Raw genomic sequence first — 24,553 nt, 5'->3', positions numbered from 1 at the left:
GGACATTTGCACAAAAAAGACTGAAAGGAGGGGGCAGGTCACTTCCTCCCCCTTGTGCCCATTAGAACAGATAGACTATTGCCATTGAGAGCTGAGGCGAAAACAAAACCTCTACCAGAGGACCTGCGCTCTCACTGTTGAGCAAACCACCAGGAGGGCCATTAGAGGTTAGTTAGAGACTTAACCAGCCTGAGACTGCATCTTATTTGTTTGCTCATCTTTTCGTTTGGTAGAGAAAATGAAACCATTTTGAGAGCACAGTAATGCCATTTAAGAACACTTTTTGTATGTGCAACACTGATATATTCACTAGAAAATCTTGTTGGCATCTTGAATATAATCCCCTGGATTCACAGATAAGGCTTAAGCTAGTCCCAGACTAAAATGCATGTCTGAGCTGTGTTGACTGAAAGCAACTTGCACTGATACATCTTAAAATTATGTCAGTGCCATTGTTTTGTCTCAAGATGCACACCGGTAATGCTTTTTCTAAGGCATGTTTATATAAAAGATACTTAAATGTCCTAATTGAACTAAGGCCTAATCCTGGATTAATCTAAACCCAGTCTGTGAAACCAGGCCAATGCCTCTTAATTTAAGTATTAAATATTTGTGATCATATATAGCACTTTATACTATTCTTCTCAGAATTGTGAGATTTAAACTGGCAATTCTGAGAAAAAACGTCAGTCTTTTCCCCCTCTCAATTGGACATTAAAACACACAATTGCAAAATGTATATCTCACAATTCTGACATTATTACTCGCAATGCCGACATTCTGACTTTGTCACACAATTCCAACTTTCTATCACGCAATTCCAACTCTCTATCACGCAATTCCAACTCTCTATCACGCAATTCCAACTTTCTATCATGCAATTCCAACTTTCTATCATGCAATTCCAACTCTCTATCACGCAATTCCAACTTTCTATCATGCAATTCCATGTTTCTATCACGCAATTCCAACTTTCTATCACGCAATTCCAACTTTGTATCAAGCAATTCCTACTTTCTATCACGCAATTCCAACTTTCTATCACGCAATTCCAACTCTCTATCACGCAATTCCAACTTTCTATCATGCAATTCCAACTTTCTATCATGCAATTCCATGTTTCTATCACGCAATTCCGACTTTGTATCACGCAATTCCAACTCTCTATCACGCAATTCCAACTTTCTATCATGCAATTCCATGTTTCTATCACGCAATTCCGACTTTGTATCACGCAATTCCGACTTTGTATCACGCAATTCCGACTTTGTATCACGCAATTCCGACTTTGTATCACGCAATTCCGACTTTGTATCACGCAATTCCGACTTTACATCACGCAATTCTGACTTTACATCACACAATTCTGACTTTGTATCACGCAATTCCAACTTTCTATCACGCAATTCCAACTTTCTATCACGCAATTCCAACTCTCTATCACGCAATTCCAACTCTCTATCACGCAATTCCAACTCTCTATCACGCAATTCCAACTTTCTATCACGCAATTCCAACTTTGTATCAAGCAATTCCTACTTTCTATCACGCAATTCCAACTTTCTATCACGCAATTCCAACTTTCTATCACGCAATTCCAACTCTCTATCACGCAATTCCAACTTTCTATCATGCAATTCCAACTTTCTATCATGCAATTCCATGTTTCTATCACGCAATTCCGACTTTGTATCACGCAATTCCAACTCTCTATCACGCAATTCCAACTTTCTATCATGCAATTCCATGTTTCTATCACGCAATTCCGACTTTGTATCACGCAATTCCGACTTTGTATCACGCAATTCCGACTTTGTATCACGCAATTCCGACTTTGTATCACGCAATTCCGACTTTGTATCACGCAATTCCGACTTTACATCACGCAATTCTGACTTTACATCACGCAATTCTGACTTTGTATCACGCAATTCCAACTTTCTATCACGCAATTCCAACTTTCTATCACGCAATTCCAACTCTCTATCACGCAATTCCAACTCTCTATCACGCAATTCCAACTCTCTATCACGCAATTCCAACTTTGTATCACGCAATTCCTACTTTCTATCATGCAAATCTTACTTTACATCACGCAATTCCAACTTTGTATCACGCAATTCCTACTTTGTATCACGCAATTCCTACTTTGTATCACGCAATTCCTACTTTGTATCACGCAATTCCTACTTTGTATCACGCAATTCCAACTTTGTATCACGCAATTCCTACTTTGTATCACGCAATTCCAACTTTGTATCACGCAATTCCTACTTTGTATCACGCAATTCCTACTTTGTATCACGCAATTCCTACTTTGTATCACGCAATTCCTACTTTGTATCACGCAATTCCTACTTTGTATCACGCAATTCCTACTTTGTATCACGCAATTCCAACTTTGTATCACGCAATTCCAACTTTGTATCACGCAATTCCTACTTTCTATCACGCAATTCCTACTTTCTATCACGCAATTCCTACTTTCTATCACGCAATTCCTACTTTCTATCACGCAATTCCTACTTTCTATCACGCAATTCCTACTTTCTATCACGCAATTCCAACTTTCTATCATGCAATTCCAACTTTGTATCACGCAAATCTTACTTTGTATCACGCAATTCCGACTTTGTATCACGCCATTCCGACTTTGTATCACGCAATTCCGACTTTGTATCACGCAATTCCGACTTTGTATCACGCAATTCCGACTTTGTATCACGCAATTCCGACTTTGTATCACGCAATTCCGACTTTGTATCACGCAAATCCTACTTTACATCACGCAATTCCGACTTTACATCACACAATTCCGACTTTGTGTGAGATTAAAAGTCGCAGTTACTTTTATTTTTTATTTCATGGCGGAAACAAGCTTCCATATTATACTACATAATGTTTCAAAGCAGCTTCATGTTAAAAAACAGACAAATGTTGTAAAATTAATCAATTATGAAACAAATTTGATTTTAGCTGCAAAGCAGCTCTACACAGGAACAGTGTCATTATTCAGCTCAATGTTGGTTTAATTCAGTTCAATAACAGTGTCGATGTTGCAAAGTCGGTGTCAACATCCAGCTCAAATTTTGTTCTCATCCAATAATGTCAGTGCAGATAAATTGATAATATTACTAATTATCCATTGTTTTAGACAATTTCTTCTATTCAAGCACCTTATTTTCCTCTCCCAGCCTTCTTTTCCCGTCTCCAAGTCTGAAGGCCTTTAGGACCCTGAGAAGGTGGCACCCCTCATGTTTCTATAGTAATGGGGATCCCTCCTCCTCATTGTCTCCATGGGGGCATCAGTAGACCCCCACTGCCATGTCATCGTGACAAAGCACTCCCCCGTCTCCCCAGGGAAAGAGAAAACCGAGATGGATTTATGAGAGGAGGGAAGAGTACAAAGGCTTTCCGGTTGTCAGGAATATGATGATGGGGTACAAGGCTACGAGTGTAAGACAGCATGAATAATGTGATGGATTATTCAACCAGGACGGTGTTAAGAACTTCTGTCTTCATGTTGTGTGAAGAGTCACAAAGTAATAATAACACATGGAAATTTCTCACATGAAAGTTTAATTGTGCCACTTCCTTTTCACAGTCTATAACCAACCTTGTTGAAATATTTCACTTCTCTTTAGTCCCAGATGTCCATTTGAAGAGTTTCTTAACTGAGCTGACCAGCATATTGTTCCTCAACACATCAGTAACTCTCTCCCAGCGACTCTCCTCCTTCCACAGGCCTTTCCCTTTCTTCTCTGCTCTGCCCTCGGCTCTCAATAAGCGCTTATAGAGACTCCAGTAGATGCGAGAGTGAGGATCCAGACCCACAAGAGGAGAAGTCCTTGCCAAACCATGCCTCAAAAGTTCCTCATTCACACAAGTGTTGAAGAGTGAGCCCTAGAAAGAAAAACAATGTGTTAAAGTGGGCTTGATAATGTGTTTTAAGCACAGTATGACTAATAATATAACAACTGTGACATTTATATTATACATTTTATAATTTGTATTTAATACAGCATGTATTTATTATACATGTTTTCATCAGTTAGTTTTCATTCTTTTTCTAGTTGTTTGTTATTAGTAGATTTTAACCCTCTGGTGCTCTTTTATGTTTTTTTTTTTTTTTTTTTATAATGTTTTACTTCATCGGAATGGTAAGAAACATGGTAAAGGTTTTGGCACTTGCTATGAGAACACACACAAAATAAATCATCGTCCTGAAAGAAATTGTCACACTTGTACTCCTCGCGGTCAAAAATGACTGAATTGGAAATGAATGTAAAACAAATTTCATCTAGTGGAAATGTTTGGTACTGCACCTAAACAAAATCTTACTGAAAGCTCATTTTTTCAGATATCAACCTCAAATTTGGAAAACAAGATTAAGATTTTATGTTTTTTATTTTCTCCCAGTTTTAGAGTAAAACATGTTTTGGGAAATATATATTTCATTTAAAAATTTAAAATTGTATTTTTTTCTGCATTTTTCAAAAAAATAATCTTAAAGTTCTATAACTTTTTTAAGTTATTTTTTTTTTTTTTCACTTCAGTAATAATCTGTCAAGTGTCTTCTTTAACAGGAGAAAAATTTAAGTCTTTGCTCCAAACCAAACTTAAGTTTGTACTTCAAAGGGCTCAAGATTTAATATTTTTTAGATCTACGTATGCTCAAAAAATGGTTAACATGTAATAAATTGATTATAACTACTGTATAAATATAATTTTGTACCATAAAATCCTCTAAAAAATATCACCATGACTGTTTCTACATCAACCGGAACATCTAACGGCAGCTGCAGTGATGCAACGACTTTACTAATCAGCGATTGGCTCTTTTATTTAGTAGGCGGGACTTTTTCCACCATATTGCATGTTGCACTTTCTCCCACTCATAGTAATATATGAGTGCACCGTCTTTCTGTATATTAAAATAAGACCAAAAGCATTAAAATAGGCTAAAACAACTACAAATCACAGTACTTCTTATTTTAACTCACCCCTTCAACAACGTGTTTTCTTTTCTCCAACTGTTGTTAAATAAAGTGAATATGTAAGACAGTCCAATTTTATCATTGTCAAATCATATAACCATTTTTATAATAAACAATATTCCAAATTATGCCAAGCTTTAACATATTTAATCAGTTCCAAAGTTTGAGAAAAAAATCATCTACCAAATCGCAAACAACTGGAAAAATCATGGGGTCTTTAAATATAGTTGTGCACAAATGGGACTTGCAGTTGAAAAGATTAAAAACCACTGAAGTGTCTTTTTTTCCTAGGCATTAAAGCCTCTCATTTGTCAAGCTAACAACTTCCACAGTGACATCTGACTCTGTGCTAATCTGGTAAATCTCACTTACCCTGTTAACTGACACTAGGCAGTGGAGGGTCTCGTTCTGTCGAGCGATCAGTCGGAGCCACACCGTCTCAGCAGGTTTCAGCTGTTGAACGATCCAGTGGTGCCCTTCTGAGGTCATCTCCACTCCGGCCAGACGAACATCCAGGAGGGTCACGGACTGACCTGCTGAAGTCAGAAGGAGTTGTCACCTCTAACCAACAAACCGCTCTACCAACAAGACTCCATTTCAAAGTGCTTTTACGATGGGAAAATAGTTTACGGAGCCACTATAAAGCAGTGGACCTTCTAAAGAGGACCTCTTTTCACAAGATGTAATATAAGTCTCTGGTGTCTCCAGAATGTGTCTGTGAAGTTTCAGCTAAAAATCCCCCACAGATCATTTATTATAGCTTGTCAAATTTGCTCCTGAGCAAAAACACGCTGTTTTTGTGTGCGTCCCTTTAAATGCAAATGAGCTCCGCTTTACAGAAGAGGGTGGAGCTTTAACAGCTCAACAACAACAAAGCTGGAGAATCTCAGGCAGCCAAAATGAGGATTGTCAGTAACGGTGTTCAGCCTTACATTGTTCAAACCGGAGTCGACACTGATGGAGAGACTCAGGAAGAACTTTAGACGTTTCTGATTGGTTAGTGGAAAATTTACGTAGTTGATTCAATTTATCCACGTCATGTTAATATTTTGTGCAAATCCAGCGTTGAATTGACCCTCGTTTGTGAAGCAGTCCGGCGTGGCAACAACATGGCCTCACCGAAGACCAATATAATGCTTTCCTGATACGAGTATCAGTCTCTGTGGTATCCAGGAGAAAGCTAGACACGTCCATATGGCACAAGCACCGCGAGGTCACGCTTAACACAGCCATCTGTGAATCAGTGACACTGACAGATATGATCCCCTTATCCAAACTTCAGGGAGTTGATCTGTGACTGGTGTAGTGTGAGAAAAAGCACACGTCTAAACCTCATTTTGAAGGCATGGCTGGGCTGTAATAGAATTAAACTGACTGCCGCCCGTCACTAACTGCTTTACAGAGATTAATTCGAAAAGACTGAAACACGATCTTGTAAATGTGCAAATGTTAATAACCCAGCAGCAATTTGATTCAGTTCTGAATTTGCATTTTGCAACAATTGGACGACGGGAGAGAAGAATCTTTTATATGCTTCAATGACTGAAGTTAACAGACTAATAAGTGAAAGGGCTTCGATTCAAGTTCAAAGACAAATCACTACAAGAGCAAGAGAAAAGACAAAACTTCTCTACATTTTCTGACACAGCAGGAGACACACAATTATGAAAAGTGTTTCTAAGAGGAATGGGCTTTTAAAGATTGAGTCATGATAGAGAGCAGCTGTTCAGATGAACGCAGTGGTCCCTGTGACAGCTGTAAAATAAATGTGCAGGCCTACTGATAGGACATTTAATTAAAGTGAGTGAGGGGGTCTTCCTGAAGGACTGCATGGGGGGTCATGTGGTTCCTTACGCTTAGTAAAAAGACGACTGAACAAAGGCACATAAATTGGAATGTGTTCCACTTCAAGCCCTTTCTCAGTGATATTTCTCAGTCTTCCTCTGACGCTGACGTTTCTCTCAATGAACCGAGCTGGAATTTCAGTGGCAGAGCCGAATTTTGTCATCTGCAGAACAAACAAAGGAAAAAACATTGATATAATTCCAGGGCATTGGGAGCCTCTGCTGGTGAATGCCATAACTACATCCTCACACTGGCAACAACTAGCGGTTTGTTTTATATTAAAAAAAATCATGTCCGAACTACCTGACTGATAACAGTAGCCTACATCAGTTGTATTGAGCAGGATTGCCAAGTCTGTTTTCATAAAGAAGCAACAGCTTCTTGAACAAGGAAAAAATCCAGGAATTCACCAGGAATTGATTTGTTGTGGTTTGCAATAGAGAGGTGGAGGGATGACGCCAAAACCCGGAAGACTAATTCTCCACTGGTTCCCTTGAGATTTTCCTAAGGGTTGTAGAACAAAATGTCCAAATGTCATCAACTTGTTTACTACAGACCCTATTTTACTCAAAAAAACACACCATTATAAAAACCCATAGGAAAATCTCAAGGGAGCCACAAACAGTGCAATAGAGCAACAGTCCGATTCCGGAAGTAAAAACTCCATTCGTTTTCTCCATGGGGAAACTGATTTTGAACGATAACTTATAAACCAGCTCTACTGTGAACTACAGGGTTGTTAATCAATGGTATTTGCTTCTGCTGAAGCCGTCAAGCCACATTATTTGAGCTAATTTTAAAAAAATATTCATGTTTAACAGTGGAATAGGCTATATTGCACTGGTTACTTCCTGGCTGTTGTTAAGCCAGCTCAGGCATTTCCGGTGAACTGTTAGCTGTTCATTCTGTAGTCGCTGTAAATCGTCACAAAACCATCAATGGTTGACTTTTTAATGTTGTATTCATATTTTAATGCAGTTATCACATTTACCTAATTTGACAATAAACCAGTTTTATTGATTGCAAAAAAGACGAAGCAATTGGGACCATTTAAAAACACATGTATATGTTATTTTTAATGTGATGACCACAAACATTATTTGTTCATCCTTCTGAGATTCAACTTTCCTTCAATTTCGTAGGAAATTCAACATTTGATAGAAAACGCTTATTTAAAAAATAAAAAAGACAATAATTACTACTTTAACCAGCAGGTGGCGGCAAAATAGCATTTATTTGCACATATATATATCAACCATTTCCTCTAATCGATTTTCACTTCATTTTTGACTAAATATTAAAGGATTAGTCCAAGATGTCCATGTCTTTCTTTCTTCAGTCTAAAAAAAAATAAAAGTTTTTGATGAAAACATTCCAGGATTTTTCTCCTTATAGTAGACTTTAATGGGCACCAAATAGTTGAACGTCAAAATTAGTTTCACTGCAGCTTCAAATTGTTCAACACAATCCCAGATGATAAATAAGGGTCTTATCTAGTGAAACCAGCGCTCATTTTCTGAAAAAATTGAAAATTATATAAGTTTTAACCTTAAATGCTCATCTTGAACTAGCTCTCTTCTTCTTCTTCTCTATTTGAATTGCAGCAGTGTAGACACTGCTAAGCGTATTACTGCCCTCCTCAGGTCAAAGTTTGAACTAACTGTTATATACTATTGAACTAGCATATTGCATATAAAAATTAGTTCTAACTTTGACCTGAGGAGGGCAGTAATACGCTTAGCAGTGTCTACACTGCTGCAATTCAAATAGAGAAGAAGAAGAGCTAGTTCAAGATGAGCATTTAAGGTTAAAACTTATATAATTTTCAATTTTTTTCACAAAATGAGCGCTGGTTTCACTAGATAAGACCCTTATTTATCATCTGGGATCGTGTTGAACAATTTGAAGCTGCAGTGAAACTAATTTTGACCTTCAACTGTTTGGGCTCCATTAAAGTCTACTATAAGGAGAAAAATCCTGGAATGTTTTCATCAAAAACTTTAATTTCTTTTCGACTGAAGAAAGAAAGACATGGATATCTTGGATGACATGGGGGTGAGTAAATTATCAGGAAAAGTTTATTTAAAAGTGGACTAATCCTTTAAACATTATAAAATAACTAGGTTTAAAAATACATTTTTCAATGTGAATTATGAAATACTCAAAAAATCTCATGAAAAACAATAACTTTTCTTGTGAATGAATGACACACAAAGTGAGCACCGCACTCTCTTTATAATCACAGCAGCTTTTTCATGATTTCAGCACACTTGTGAAAACACACATTTTATTCAATTAATGTAACTAAAGTGCACAATAAATATTTCATTTCTGAAACTTTTTCACATAAAAGTGTAAAAACTGATGGTCGAAATGAATTTAGCCGAGAAGGAACACTGTGTCTTTATTTATTTATTTTTTATGCTGTCTTGCGTTTGAATAACTAAAATAATGCTATGTCTGACTATTTAAGTGACTATATTCTGATTATTAACTAAATATTACACTTCCAATGCTCAACACACCAGCAAGTGACTGTCACCGGAAGTTTTCGAGCTGGCTTATATCACTGCGGAAGTTCTAAAGAACACTCCGTGCATATAGCCCATTCCTGGTGAAAACTGCATTACCCATGATGCTGTACAGAAAATTACACCAATCAGAGAGTCAAAAAAAAAAAAAAAAAAAGCAACATGCGCCAAAACAGCTTTTTAGCTCCACCCACTCCCACGAGGCGCTGCAAATAAGTACAATAAACTTAAAGGGTTAGTTCACCCAAAAATGAAAATTCTGTCATTAATTACTCACCCTCATGTTGTTCCACACCCGTAAGATCTTCGTTCATCTTCAGAACACAAATTAAGATATTTTTGATGAAATCCAAGAGGTTTATGACTCGTCCACAGTCAGCAATATAAACAACACTGTCAAGGTCCAGAAAGGTACTAAAGACATCATTAAAATAGTCGACGTGACTGCAGTGGTTCATTCTTAATGTTATGAAGTGACAAAAATACTTAAAAAACAACAACTTTATTCAACGATATCTTCTTTTCCCCGTCATTATCCTTACTCAAGTGACGCATTAAGCACAGTGAAGGCTTCCATGGTTACATTCGAATGCTGGCTCAGTATTGGCCAAAGTTAATCATGTGAGCAGCACAACACATGCGTGTGATGCCGACACAGGAGCCGGCCAATAATGAGTCAGCGTTCTGAACCGCTGGACGTAAACAACGTATGAGAATGACACAAGAGAAGTCATTATTTTCAATTATTTTTTAAGTTTGAACCATTGCACTCACATGACTATTTTAACGATGTCTCTAGTAGCTTTCTGGACCTTAAAAGTGTTGATTATATTGCGGTCTATGGACGAGTCCTCTCGGATTTCATCAAAAATATCTTAATTTGTGTTCTGAAGATGAATGAAGGTCTTACAGGTGTGAGACAACACGAGGGTGAGTAATTAATGACAGAATTTTTGGTAAATTAACCCTTTAACAAGATGATTGTTGTGATCTTATGTGTGTGACAGGTCTTTTTTTTTTTATTAATGAAAACAACAATTTACAAACAGCATAGCATAAGATGCTTCACGAATAAAATCATCATAATGTTAATGACTTTTTGTTTTTCAACAATTTCAGAGAAGATAAAATAATCAAATTCCACTAAAAATACCTTAAATATTGGGGATGAATTTAAGAATTTTTGTTTATGTATATAAAATTTTGCCAGCAATATGAGTATGTTAACAATGTATTCAAGACCTTTGTTAATAGTACACAATAATATCCTTTAAGGTAAAACAGTATTTATCCTTTACTAGATTAAAAATAAATTCTGCCATTTCTTTCAAAATATTTTGGGTAATTTTACAATAAAAAAACAAAAAACAAATGTGTTAACACTTCTTTCTCATTTTTGCAAAAGAAGCATAAATCATCAATATCAGAGTATCTTGAAATTATTGATTTAACAGGGTAGATAGTATGCACAATTGTAAAATGTATTTCTTTAGTTTTGTTACTGTTATTATCAATAATAGAGTTCCAAAAGAATTTGTCTAGGAGTCATTTTATTTTGTTTTATGGAAAATAGTATAAATATGTTTTTTCTTGCATTTTTCTTGCCAGTAAACACGTCATCAGAACAAAGGTGTCACTGCAAGTGGGAGAGGAAGTTATTTAGATTAAATATGAATAATAAAAAAAGACGTGCATTCATAATAAACACTGTAATGATCCATAAATAATAAGAATTGTCAAGGAGCAGGAAAACTGCAGACTTAGCAAGCCTGGTCATGATATATATGCTAAACCTTGTCTCTGTGATCTGTAAACCAAATACAAAAACAGAAAGCATTAGTAACGACTGTCAGGAACTGCAAAAGAAAAGTGTGTGTCAAGGTCAAGGTACCATTTATTGTCTCCCTTAGAAGAAATGTGTCTTAGATGAGAGAACTGCTGCACATCAACCCACTCAAACACACATTTCATACATACGTTAATTCCACATAAAACACTCTACCCTCCAAAAAACATAATAATACTAATAAAAAATACCTATAAAAGAATACACTTGTAATTAAATAATTTTAATAATGTTAATTTAACACATAATTACCTTAAAAGCATGCTGCATCTTTCCCATATACCTTACCATCAGTGCATGCAGTTATATCATTAAGCATGATGTCTGTGTATTTACCAGTCTGATGCTCCTCGCTATGATGAGAAGACCCGCGAGACCAACACATGTGCTGATGTTCTGTTGGGGAGCATTACATTTATGCAAATCACAACATAACACAATTAATATAACATTGTGTCCTGCATTAGCAGCTGGCATATACAGCTTGTAGTTCACAACCTCAGTATCTCGATACTCGGGCAGTCATATTTCTACACCATTAAAATTAAATCACATGTATTGTTCAAATATGCGACTTACCCGGACAATAGTTAAGTTATCGTCTGCGAACTGTGATATTTGCGCAATGACATTTGTGGACTGTTTATCATCCTCGTTCACGTCTGCAGGATCTGAACCTGACGGCATGTTGTTTATAGAGGAAGAACTACAAAACAAAGCCACGCCCACTGTTTAAGGGTAGCAGCTAGGCCAAAATAGACACGCGTTTGTAGTTTTACATACATACAGAACATTTTTATAAAAATCATAAAATAACTAGATCTTCATTTTACATATTTGTATATAAGATATGCCTTTATTGATTTTTATTTTTTTACATACTTTGGGAATGTTGATAAAAATGTGGAACAGTAAGTATTTACAAGTCCAACTACCCTCTCCTCAAACCTCTCTCCCCATTATATGACATAAAACAACTGAAAGAAGACATTTAATGAGCGTTACAAAAACAAAGGAGATGTATAGCAGTACAGTGCAGTATTTTAAAGGGATAGTTTACTCAAAAGTGAAAATTTTGTCATTCAGACCATGTTGTTTCAAACGTTTGCCTTCCGAGCATCACCATAAGATGATTCTTAGGTTTGAAATGACATGAAGATTAGTGAATAATGGCAGAATTGTCATTTTTGGGTGAACGATCTTTATCATTTTTCCCTATTCATTGAGAACCAACTTATAATAAAAGTGCTGGTGATTGTATAATTATCCACGTCAAACAAAAACAGACTTTATTCTATGATTTCTGCTCCACTGCTGAAATCTAAGGGAGCGTAACACGACACCGTTTTCAACTGAAATCGGGAAACTTTTTCTGTTTTCACCATTTATTCACATGTCAGCGGTGTTTTGAAAACTCAAACATTTGAAAGCTACTTTCAAAGTGCATGTTTTTTGGTTTTTTTAAATGGTAGCATTATCGTCTTTGTGTAAACTACAAAACCGCGAATCTGTGGAAACTGACGTCATGCGCATGCGTATAAGCAAAGACTACAGAATAACACAGCATCACTCTTATTGTTTTGAATGGTAGAAAGTGCAACGCGCAATATGGTGGAATAAGTCCCGCCTTCTAAATAAGAACCAATCGTTAGAAGCTCCGGTTTCTATAGAAACAGTCTATAGACTGCACATGCGCATTAGCTTGATCCAGCCTGAATAATACCGTTTTTGTCATGATTCGAGCGTTTGGATGTTTGGAAAATTTATGAGACAGTTGTTGTCAGATTTCATTGGTGATTTCAAATATGAAATTTGATCGAAAGCTTGGCAAACAGCTTTGGAGAATTTGATGTTTCCCCATTCAAAGAGACAGAAGCTGCACTTGGATGCCCGAGAGGCGTTTCAAAGATTGAAATGACTTTGATTCAAGTACAGCTCCTATATCTTGGGGAAACATCAAATTCTCCAAAGCTGTTTGCAAAGCTTTCGATCAAATTTCATATTTGAAATCACCAATGAAATCTGACAACAACTATCTTATATATTTTGTTTTTAAAAGCTCGAATCATGACAAAAAACAAAACAAAAAACGGTATTTTTCCAGGTTAGATCAAGCTAATACGCATGCGCAGTCCTAAATGCGACGGGTCTCATTTCGGAGGCGCGCTTCTGACTGTTTCTATAGAAACCAAAGCTTCTAACGGCCGCTGCAGTGACGCGATGACTTTACCAATTGGCCATTGGTTCTTATTTAGAAGGCGGGACTTATTCCGCCATATTGCGCATTGCACTTTCTACCATTCAAAACAATACGAGTGACACGTCGTTTCGAAGGCTTCGTCCTTCGTAGCTCGCTTTTTCCGGCCAAATTCTCCGTAAAGAATGTCTTATTTCAGAAAAGTAACCATTATAAAAATTGACCGTTATTCCTAGTGAAGCGTAAATTCAGTTTACTGAAATTAAGCAGCGTTTTTAGCCGTTTTGCGGATCCATGTGAATGAAAATCGTTTTTATAATGTCGCCTGTATGTGAAAAACTCAAGTTTTTAGTACATTGTTGTCATGTAAACGTACCCTAATTTACAGAAAATCTAATGATTAACTTTGTTGCCATGGATTTTGGAAAGTAACAAAAAATAGTTGGTTTCGTGAACAGAAAGTTCAGTCACAACTGCATTAAAAGCACTGGCCATAAAAATACACTGAAAAGGACCAAACAAAAATTAAAAAATAAGAGATGAGAAAATATAAAGTCTCTGTCAATATGTTTTTCCTGGCCTTGCTAAAGTCTATGATTTATAAACATAATAGAACACAATGAATTTAATATAAACATTTTCACCTCTGTAACCAGTTTCAGTAGTACTACAACCAGTTTCATTCACAATTACGTGATCAATGATGTCATTCGGGTAAAAAAAAAAAAGATTAACATTTCCCCTGAAGTGCTCAATTAGAATCAATTCTTTTTGAGGAAAAAAAAAAACACAGAAAAAGTTGAAATGTGAATTTAGCAACTGCTTCATCATTCATGTATGATATCAGAACACAAGTTGTTTTTTTTAGAAAAAACTTGTATCATACTAAAACAGAAATGTGCAAGGCACATGACCTCAAGTATTTGTAAAACAAATGCTTGATTAAATAGGCAACTGATCAGTGAATGTCATGCGGTTACTCTCATGTATCTCTAGCTGTATAGATGTTCAATTTTGAATTAAAGCTTTGCTTTTTGGGGATAATGGAACGGATATGCAGCTAATAATTTAATAATTCAACTATTTTTATTTTAGTCCTTAAAGAGTTTAAAGCCTGACTACAGGCCTGCTGTAGTGTGACAAAAACAAGCAGTCACTCAGAGAGGGAAAGAGAGGCCAAGGCATGGAGTAACTTAAAAACAAGACACAATAGAGTCCAATAGAGATTGTTATTTGGCAGCCCTGCAATGCCACGCAGAGGGACTCTCTTCTTGTAACCGCTTCATTTTCTTTCCGAAGAAGATCCACCAGCAGAGACCAATCAGAACACACACTACAGACTCCACGTAGTAACCGTCTAATGCTGTCACACACGCACCGCCCTCTCGGACACAGAGCTGAAGACACATAAGAACAGGTTAAAGTAGCCATAGTTAAATATTAGGGGAATAAAAGATGAAATAAAACACTTACCCCTGCTTCTTCAACCGAGCCGCACGTCTGCCCAGAGGCTCCCTGACACTCTTTAGAGGTCAGAGGGTCTACGAGCCACAGAGCGAGAGTGGAGGGCCAGTTTCCTCCTAGATTAGTCACAGTGTTCAGAAGGGTCATGTAAGTGCCACCAATCACAGGGTCACTGACCTTGGCATGGAAGGCCATGCAGGCAACATACATGCTGTATAGTGCCACCTAGAGGAGAAAGACATTTTACAATGAATAGAAGCACAAAATCCAACCCAAGTGTGCTGATTTAATTCTAAACAGTCAATTTAAATAATATTGTATTATGAAATGGCAGTTTACTTAGTTCTACTTTTTAGTATTATTACACTTGTATATTACACACATGCATTATATATACACATTTGTGATGCATTATATTGTTTATAATTTTATATTATCATACATATAAATACATAACTATATAGATATAAATAAATATTATTTAATATATTATTTATTTGTTTCATTTGAGTTATAAACGATTATATAAAAATACATATATATTATAAATGCATTTAAATATACTATGTGTGTAAATATGTTTGATTTTTCAAGATATATTGTTGTTTTTTTATATATACACATTAAAATTAACATTACAGGTTGTCTCTTAATTATTTCATTTGGTGATCTACTTTTATATTACATTATTTTACATTATATACATATACTGTTTGTATGTGTATAATTTAATTTGTTATTTCAGTTATGTTATTATAATTATAATAATTAAATTATATTATAATTATAATATAATCAACAATTTTATTATTATAAATATAAATTGTTATTTAATTATATTATTATACATACAAAATAAATCATATATTTATTTTTTATTATCGTTTCATTTATTTTTTATTATGGTCTTGTTTTATACATTTAAATTTTATAAAACATAAATATATAAAAATGTGTTATATATATATATATATATATATATATATTATTTAATTTTTTTAGTTATTATATTATATGATTATAATATTAATTATATTGGTAACACTTTATAATAACTAATGTTAACAAATGAAACCTTAACTATATTAGTTAACCTGAACTAACAATTGACAATATTTCTACAGCATTTATTAATCTTATTTAATATTAATTACAGCATTTACTAACATAAGTTTAAAGTCATAAATATATAGATGTATTGATATATGGTAAATTTATACAAAGTTATAAATATAAATTATAAATATATGCTTCTAAGGGATTGATTAAACTGCTGACAAAATGACTCTGAGCTCACCTGATGTAAAGCGTAGCTCAGCAGCACAACAGCGTAATAATACAGAGGAAATCCCTCCTCCTGCCGAACACTCGGGGTCCACCAGACCAGCAGGGCGTACTCTAGACCAATCAGCAGCCTTTGAGAAACACAAGCCACATGCATCCTATTACTTTATACAATGCATGTGTTCCCTCTAATGAGGCTGCTCAGTTCCTGTGTACATCACAGCTCTTAAAGTCAAGGGTCAAGGCATGTGTGTGGATCCAGTCTGTACCTGAATGGGAAGGCCTTGTAGAAAACGTCGAGTGGACGTGGACCAGCTGTGTATTTACTAATAATCAGAGGCAGCAGGATCTGCAGAGGCACCATGGGAACTGCCAGCAGAGCCAGCTGCTCTTTAGGAACCCCGGCTTCCACTAGCTTTAGCCCCGTCACGGCGTCCGCGGCAGAGAAACCAATCTGAAAGTAGAGACAAAGTAGATTTGCATATAATTGCAAAGTTACAGCAATTTAAACAGGAAGATGACCAGAGTGAACTGAGTGGCTTTACCTTAGCAGTGAGCAGAAGAGCACAGAAGGTGAAGACGGTGGGCATTTTAATGATGGATAACAGTAGTTTGTAAGTCTCCATGACACCCTGTGTCTCCTCTTTAGGCTTCTTCTTAGTGTGCAGGTGTCTGCTGTTTTCCTTCTTCAGGACAGCAACCAGAGTGGTGGACACCATGAACACAATCCCCCAGAAGAACAAGAAATCTGAGACAGAGTAAAGTACAAAGTATCAGTAAACTTGCATCTCTAGTCACATGATTTTATATGTTTAGGCCTGTTTAATACTGAAGAATGATAAGGTACCATATATATATCACACACACTACTTATCAAAAGTGGGGTTCTGAATGTCTCTATGTTAATATATTATGAAATGTAATTTATTTCTGTGATCAAAGCATCATTACTCCAGTCTTCAGTGTCACATGATCCTTCAGAAATCATTCTAATATGAGGATTTGCTGCTCAAGAAACATTTATGATTATTATCAATGTTGGAAACAGTTCTCAATATTTTTGTGGAAACATTTCTTTGAAAGGATTCTTTTATGAATTGAAAGTTCAAAAGAACAGAAATTATTTAAAATATGTTTTGTAACAAGTTAAATGTTTTACTGTCACGTTTGTTTATTTTAATACATCACTGCTGAATAAAAATATCATCTTTTTTTTTTTAATCTTACTGATCCCAAACTTTTGTATGTATGTATATACACTGTACACCCATACAAACACACAAAATACATACAAACACATCCATACAAACACGCATTACATACACACACACAAATACAAACACACACACATACATACAAACACATGTATACAAACAGGCATATACATACACACACACACACACACACAAACAAACACAAAAACACGCGCGCACACACATATACAAACACGCATACATCCATACAAACACACACATACATACAAACACATGTATACAAACACACAAATACACACACACACACACACACACACAAACACGCATACACACACATACAAACACACACGTGCATACATCCATACAAACACACACACATACATAAAAACACATGTATACAAACACGCATTACATACACACACACAAACATGCATACACACACAAACATGCATACACACACAAACATGCATACACACACAAACATGCATACACACACAAACATGCATACACACACACACACACACACAAACATGCATACACACACACACACAAACAAACATGCATACACACACACACAAACATACATATACAAACATGCACACACACACACACACACATGCATGCATACACACACAAACACACGCATACATCCATACAAACACATCCATACAAACACACACACAAAAACATACAAACACACATGTACAAACACACACACACACACACACACAAACCATACAAACAAATACATGCAAATACACCCATACATTCATATAAACACACACACAGAGGTTTGTTTTGCTATCTTAGTGAGGGCATTGCATAGACTTCCATTGATTTTATATCAGGTCTATGATATTTTCTATCACCTAACCCAACCTCTACTCCTAAACCTACAGTACCATCACAGAAACATGTGCAGAACACTAGATTTAAATAAAAACCTCTTCTGATTGATTTATAAGCCTGTTTAACTAGTGACAACCAGTCAATGTCCTCACTAGTGGGTTGTGAAAGTATTTCACAATATAAGTGAGGACATTTGACCCTTACAAGTATAGTCAAAACAAGTACACATAAACACATATATAAACACACACTACCAGCCAAAACTTTGTAAACATTACTATTTTTAATGTTTTTGAACAAAGTCTCTTATGCTCATTAAGGCTGCATTTATTTCATAATAAATACAGATAAAACAAAAATATTGTGAAATATTATTACAATTTAAAATTATGGTTTTCTATTTTAACATACTTTAAAATATAATTTATTTCTGTGATCAAAACTGAATTTTCAGCATCATTACTCCAGTCTTCAGTGTCACATGATCCTTCAGAAATCATTATAATATGAGGATTTATTATCAATGTTGGAAACAGTTGTGCTGCTTAATATTATTTTATAACCTGTGATACTTTTTCAGGATTCTATGATGAATAAAAAGTAAAAAAAAAAAAAAAAAAAACAGCATTTATTTAAAATAGAAATCTTTTGTAACAATATACACTACCGTTCAAAAGTTTGGGTTCAGTAATTTTTTTTTTTTTCGTTTTTTTGAAAGAAATATTTTTATTCAGCACGGATGTGTTAAATTGATAAAAAGTGATAAAGATTTATATTGTTAGAAAAGATTTATATTTTTAATAAATGCTGTTCTTTTTAACCTTTTATTCATAAATTAATCCTGAAAAAGTATCACAGGTTCCAAAAAATATTAAGCAACAACTGATAATACAACTTATAAACTGATCACCATTGATAATAACTGAGTATTGTGATTATTATGAGTATTGTGAGTATTATGATTTCTGAAGGATCATGTGACACTGAAGACTGGAGTAATGATGCTGAAAATTCAGCTTTGATCACAGGAATAAATGATATTTTAAAGTATATTAAAATAGAAAACCATAATTTTAAATTGTAATAATATTTCACAATATTATTGTTTTTTCTGTATTTATTATTAAATAAATGCAGCCTTAATGAGCTTAAGAAACTTTTTTCAAAAATATTAAAAATAGTAATGTTTCCAAAGTTGACCAGTAGTGTATATGTGTAATATATGTGTAATATATATATATATAAAAAGTAATTAAATAATGCATCAGGCAGTTGTTGAATATACCTGAGAGCGTCACAATGCCCCGTTCCTGCGGCTCAAACCTCAGATACTTGTTGCAGAAATCAGCAGACTCCAGAGCCAGAAACAAGACATTTCCTAGGAAGTATCCCGCCGTCTGACCCACAGAGTTACACGTGGAAGCATAACCCACATTCTCCCTGGAAAGCATAGTCAAAGCCCAGCCGTCAACGGCAATATCCTGCGTGGCTGCGAGGAAAGCCAGCATGAAGAAGACCGCGGTCAGAGTGATCACATCCGGCCCCCTCTGACCATCCGTCTGAAGCATGGAGTCCACCGTGAACGACAGGTACAGCATAAAAAGCCCCAGCAGGTACTGAGTGGGCACCAGCCACGACTTCCTCCTGCCAAACCGCTGCAGGTACAGCGAGTCCACCAGAGGAGCCCAGAACAGCTTTAAACTGAAGGGCCAGAAGACAAAGCTGAAATAGGCCTGGTCCTTGTAGCTGACGCTCTTACTCTGCATGATGAGAGGGATGCTCCCGGCCAGGCCTAGAGGAATGCCCTGAAGAACATACAAGAACAATAACAGGGCCACATTGCTCAGTTCTCCTTTGATCCCATTAGACACTTTCGCTTGTCTGTCAACACGGCCTGAGTTTGGAAGAAGAGTCTCCTCATCATCCTCAACTTCTAGCTTGGACTCCCTCGCCCACATATCCGAGTTAGACACCACAGGCTTCCTCTGCCTCCCGTTCTTGTGTGTGATAGATTTAGACAGTTCCATCTTAATCTGCCAGGCATTAATCCAAATATGTATTCAAAACACCTGAATGAACAAAAAGCAATGAAAACAGCCGCATTAGGGTGTCTGTGGAACAACTAAACATCATAACATCTTATTGGAAGACTATGAAGAAAATCTTAATTCCTCTCTGGCATCATCAAAACACATAAAAGATGAAGAAAACAGCTGCTTCTGATTCTCACGTGACGTAAAGATGAATAAACATAACAAATAACATCAGATCAGAGACATTGATATTCATTAAAAGTGCGTTTGATACTCAAATCGAGCATGAGATAAGAAATATACTGATTCATGGTTACCTTGCACTATGATGACACACCACATGACAAGTCAAGACATTAATGAATCAATGAACAAAACGAATGACGGAACAAACACACTGTTCTGTGGCTTTAAATGAGCAACACTTTACTGAGACAAACACATCCACGCAAATATATAGTATACCTAATGTTTACAAGACGCAAGGAAGCGTAGAAAGCACACCTGACAGCTGAAATGAGAAGGAAGCCGGAGCAGTGCGTCGGTTAAATGTGTCCCCAGTGCTTCAGCTGACGTGTCTTACAGCGTCAGTTTTTAGTTCCGCCCGGACGGTTTCATATATAAAGAGAGGAAATATCTGTCCATACTTACATTTCACTCTCTTCTGACACATAAAGCTATAAAAATAGAAGTGTCTTTGTGTAGCTGCTGTGGTTGATTGACAATGCGAGTTATTAATATTTAATACTGTGTGTATATATATATATATATGGGTCAGTGACATGATGGGTCATTGTTTTGTCCAAAGGCCTTAATAATAATAAAAAACAAAGATATGACATCCAAAGTATGTAAGGTAGTACAACTAGATCTCTTTTATTGAATCCAAAAGGTTTTAATTATATTTTGCTACATATAAAGGTATTTTAAAGATTTTGAAGTGTCAAAAGGCCATTCGGTTTAACCGTCCAAAGGCCAATACAGCCATTTCATTTGTGATTAAAATATCTTAAAATGTAATAAATGTATATATTTTTTTATTCTGGCATGATTTTATATATCAACATAATGCAAAATGGTATTAAAATTATGTGTAGAAGTCGTTGCTTTGTTATGAGAAAGAATGTCCGGAAAAATTAATTTCCAGTGTAATATAATATTTGCCAACCAATATAAAGGGACCATTTTGGTTCAAGTCATGCAGTCAATATCATGTGACAGGATGTGACATCATTCAGACACCTGCAAAGGACCACATGGTCGTGAAGCAAAGTAAATAACTCTCTCTTAACTATTTGAAAAATTCATGTTTTCACTTGATTTTTAAAAACTTGTTTCTTCCACCCACCCACACACACACACACACACACACACACACTTATATATATTAATACACAAACACAAAAAATGTGTGAGAAAAAGATATGTTGTGAAATATCATTACAATTTAAATGAACTGTTTTCTATTTCAATATATTTTCTTGATGATAAAGCTGAATTTTCAGCAGCAATTACTTCAGATTTGGTCAAGAAATAGTTCTTATCATATTATATAAATTTTTTTTATTACCACTTAATATTTTTCTGGAAACATTTGTTCCATAGTTTCAGGATTATTTGATGAATAGAAATAGATGTTTAAAAAAAAAGCATAAAAATCTTTTGTAAGAGAATAAAATGTTCTTTCTTTCAAGTTTTATGCATCCATGCTGAATAAAGGTATTAATTTCTTTTAAAGAAATCTTACTGACCCCTTATTTTTGAACGCTAGTGTAAACGGAAGGCTGTATTACACTGTATTATAATAAAAGTGTTCATTTAATAACAACCCATACAAAGAAGCTCTTCACTATTGTACAACCTATACTGAAAATAATGTAATGAAGTAAATTCAAGCGGAATATCATCTACAGTTTTTAATATTTAGTAAAAAAGTCAAATATTCAAAGATTTTTATGTCCGAATTAAATATTTATATTGGTATCAATTTTGCATGGGCAAAAATGTATAAATAACACACTGTCTTCCACCTGGTGCTTCTCAAAACATATTACTGGCTCATATTAAAATGTAATGACTTTCTAACCACCAGCCCAAACTAAAGTCATAACTCATAAACTAAAACACATGTGACCATGGCCTGAAATAGCTGTCCCATTCTCACAAGGCCACAGATGCAGTGTGTAATTAGAGTCAACAGACATAATTGAAAAATAAAGGGAGAGAAAAATTTGATCTATGCTTGATACACATATTCACATAATGTAACTAAACACTATGCTATATGATACTTAGGCTACATGTTGATCTTTAAAAGCCATAAAATCCTATACAAAGCAATGTGTTGTCTGTGTTTTTAATGCTTTCACAGTTAAAGAAGACATCAGAGATAATGAATGGCTGAATGTGGAGCCGCGTGGAATCAGTAAAATGGTTTAAATGCATGTGACAGAGGATGTTGAATAAAGACATGTGATCAGACGTGTGAGAGTAAACTAACTCAATCTTTTTGCCATTTTCTTGCTGCTCATTTAAGTTCACCCAAAAATGAAAATTCTGTCATCATTTACTCACCCTCAAGTTGTCCCAAACCTGTTTGAGTTTATTTGTTCTGCTGAACACAAAAGAAGATATTTTGAAGAATGTTGGTAACCAAACATTTGACGGTAGCCACTGACTTCCATAGTAGGAAAAAAAATACTATGGAAGTCAATGGAAAAAGCAGATGCAATGAGACCTGTTTTCCTGTTTGTTCATGTGATGTTCAAAGACTATAGTACTTATTTTATTTACACGTTTTTTTCACTGGACCCCAGTAAAAACAAAAAAAAGGCCTATGAAAGGACATGAGGATGAGTAAAGTGTAGTTGTTTAGAATTTTTAGTTTATATATATGGCCGATAAAAGCACATTTTTACACTATCGGCTATTGGCTGATACCGATTATTGGCCGATATATCGGTTTATCTCATATATATATATATATATATTATATATATATATATATATATATATATATATATATATATATATATATATATACATATATATTTAATATAATATATTACGATATATTAATATATCAATATATAACATATATTATATATTACCGATTACTGGCCGATATATCGGTTTATCTCTAAGGTGTATTATATATATATATATATATATATATATATATATATATATATATATATATATATATATATATATATATATATATATATATATATATATATATTATATTAGGTTATATTAATATACCAATATTTAATATATATTAAATATTACCAATTATTGGCCGATATATCGGTTTATCTCTGATATATATCAGAGATAAACCGATATATTGGCCAATAATCACTATCGGCCAATACCAACTATGGCCCGATATATTGGTGCATGTCTAATATACATATATATAGTTTAAAGCAGTCGATAGCCAGGGCCAATATATCCTGTCAATAAAAAGAGGGCAGGAAAATGTACCGAATTTGTACTTTGTGTAAAGAAAATGCTAAGAAACCAGTTTGATGTTCAATATTAATAGTAATTATATGAATTAATAACATTCAGAAAGTTAAGAAATATTAATTTAATCTTCAGAATTTAGTTAATGTGTGTTAATATTAATTTGAGTAATGAGTTTATGTTTATAACTGATACCAGTCACTCTGAAGCAAGTTGATGAAATGGAGAGAATAAAGTTTTTATTTGCATTTCTTTCAAAATATAATAATTAAAAATATAATGATTAATTATTAATTATAATGAAATTATCATTAATTTAAAAGAAGGTATAAAAGGCAAAACCCCCGAACTATTGTTATCAGTATCGGCAGATATCGGCTATCGGTATCACAAATTTAGTGTGTGTATGTGTATATAAGTATATATGCATTTAAATATGTGTATACACAACTAGCAATAATTTTATTAAACATATTTATTATTTGCAGTGTTGGGTAAGTTACTCTAAAAAATTAATTACTAGCTACAAATTACATCTTTAACAGTGTAATTAGATTACTGTAATAATTACTCCCTCTAAAAAGTATTGGATTACTTATTACTAGTTACTTTCTAAATCCCATATCGACCTCGACCAGATGAACAAAACTCTAAAAAATGCTGTCTCAAGTTGAGTTGAAAATGGACAAATCCAGCAATTGGGTTGTTTTAACCCAGCAGTTGAGTTAAATGTTTGACCATCCTGCTGGGTAGTTTTATTTAATTCAACTATTGTTTAAAATAAACCCAAAGTATGTTAGAAATTAATATTTATTAATATGT

The 24,553-nt window shown here is 34.7% G+C and overlaps 2 protein-coding genes across 9 annotated transcripts; both read right to left on the bottom strand.

Moving 5' to 3' along the window:
- Positions 1-3,627: 3,627 nt before the first annotated feature.
- Positions 3,628-13,208, bottom strand: c18h3orf33 (c18h3orf33 homolog (H. sapiens)). Of its 6 annotated transcripts, none has more exons than XM_067390622.1 (6): positions 11,799-13,208; positions 11,556-11,615; positions 6,852-7,005; positions 5,370-5,533; positions 5,004-5,033; positions 3,628-3,903 (listed from the first exon to the last, which is right to left on the bottom strand). In XM_067390622.1, the coding sequence occupies exons 1-6, from the start codon at positions 11,904-11,906 to the stop codon at positions 3,631-3,633; spliced, it is 789 nt and encodes a 262-aa protein (XP_067246723.1). In that variant the 5' UTR covers positions 11,907-13,208; the 3' UTR covers positions 3,628-3,630. The 6 variants fall into 6 exon arrangements, with proteins under 6 accessions (XP_067246723.1, XP_067246724.1, XP_067246728.1 ...); XM_067390623.1 differs by having other exon boundaries at positions 5,370-5,530; XM_067390627.1 differs by having other exon boundaries at positions 11,472-11,615; positions 11,799-11,878.
- A 26-nt stretch (positions 13,209-13,234) lies between these two features.
- On the bottom strand, positions 13,235-20,840 carry slc33a1 (solute carrier family 33 member 1). 3 transcript variants are annotated; one of them, XM_067390621.1, is made up of 7 exons: positions 20,765-20,840; positions 19,513-20,296; positions 16,710-16,912; positions 16,434-16,618; positions 16,178-16,295; positions 14,890-15,105; positions 13,235-14,813 (listed from the first exon to the last, which is right to left on the bottom strand). In XM_067390621.1, exons 2-7 carry the CDS (start codon positions 20,252-20,254, stop codon positions 14,646-14,648), a joined length of 1,632 nt encoding a protein of 543 aa, XP_067246722.1. In that variant the 5' UTR covers positions 20,255-20,296; positions 20,765-20,840; the 3' UTR covers positions 13,235-14,645. The 3 variants fall into 3 exon arrangements, with proteins under 3 accessions (XP_067246722.1, XP_067246720.1, XP_067246721.1); XM_067390619.1 differs by having other exon boundaries at positions 20,578-20,817; XM_067390620.1 differs by having other exon boundaries at positions 20,726-20,811.
- Between the last annotated feature and the right edge of the window lie 3,713 nt (positions 20,841-24,553).

The sequence above is a fragment of the Chanodichthys erythropterus genome, chromosome 7 (assembly GCF_024489055.1).
Source record: "Chanodichthys erythropterus isolate Z2021 chromosome 7, ASM2448905v1, whole genome shotgun sequence".
NCBI lineage: Eukaryota > Metazoa > Chordata > Actinopteri > Cypriniformes > Xenocyprididae > Chanodichthys > Chanodichthys erythropterus.
The sequence above is the reverse complement of the archived record's forward strand: the minus strand, read 5'-3'. Positions and strand labels throughout refer to the sequence as shown.

Coding starts and splice junctions, on each gene's coding strand:
- c18h3orf33 (XM_067390622.1), bottom strand. CDS start 11,906: ATGCCGTCAGGTTCAGATCCTGCAGACGTGAACGAGGATGATAAACAG. Junction 7,006..11,555: donor TAGCGAGGAGCATCAGACTG/GTAAATACACAG, acceptor TTTGTTCTGCAG/ATGACAAAATTCGGCTCTGC. Junction 5,534..6,851: donor CAGTCGTCTTTTTACTAAGC/GTAAGGAACCAC, acceptor TTCTGACTTCAG/CAGGTCAGTCCGTGACCCTC.
- slc33a1 (XM_067390621.1), bottom strand. CDS start 20,254: ATGGAACTGTCTAAATCTATCACACACAAGAACGGGAGGCAGAGGAAG. Junction 16,619..16,709: donor CTCTTCTGCTCACTGCTAAG/GTAAAGCCACTC, acceptor CTCTACTTTCAG/ATTGGTTTCTCTGCCGCGGA. Junction 15,106..16,177: donor TGAGCTACGCTTTACATCAG/GTGAGCTCAGAG, acceptor TTTCTCCTCTAG/GTGGCACTATACAGCATGTA.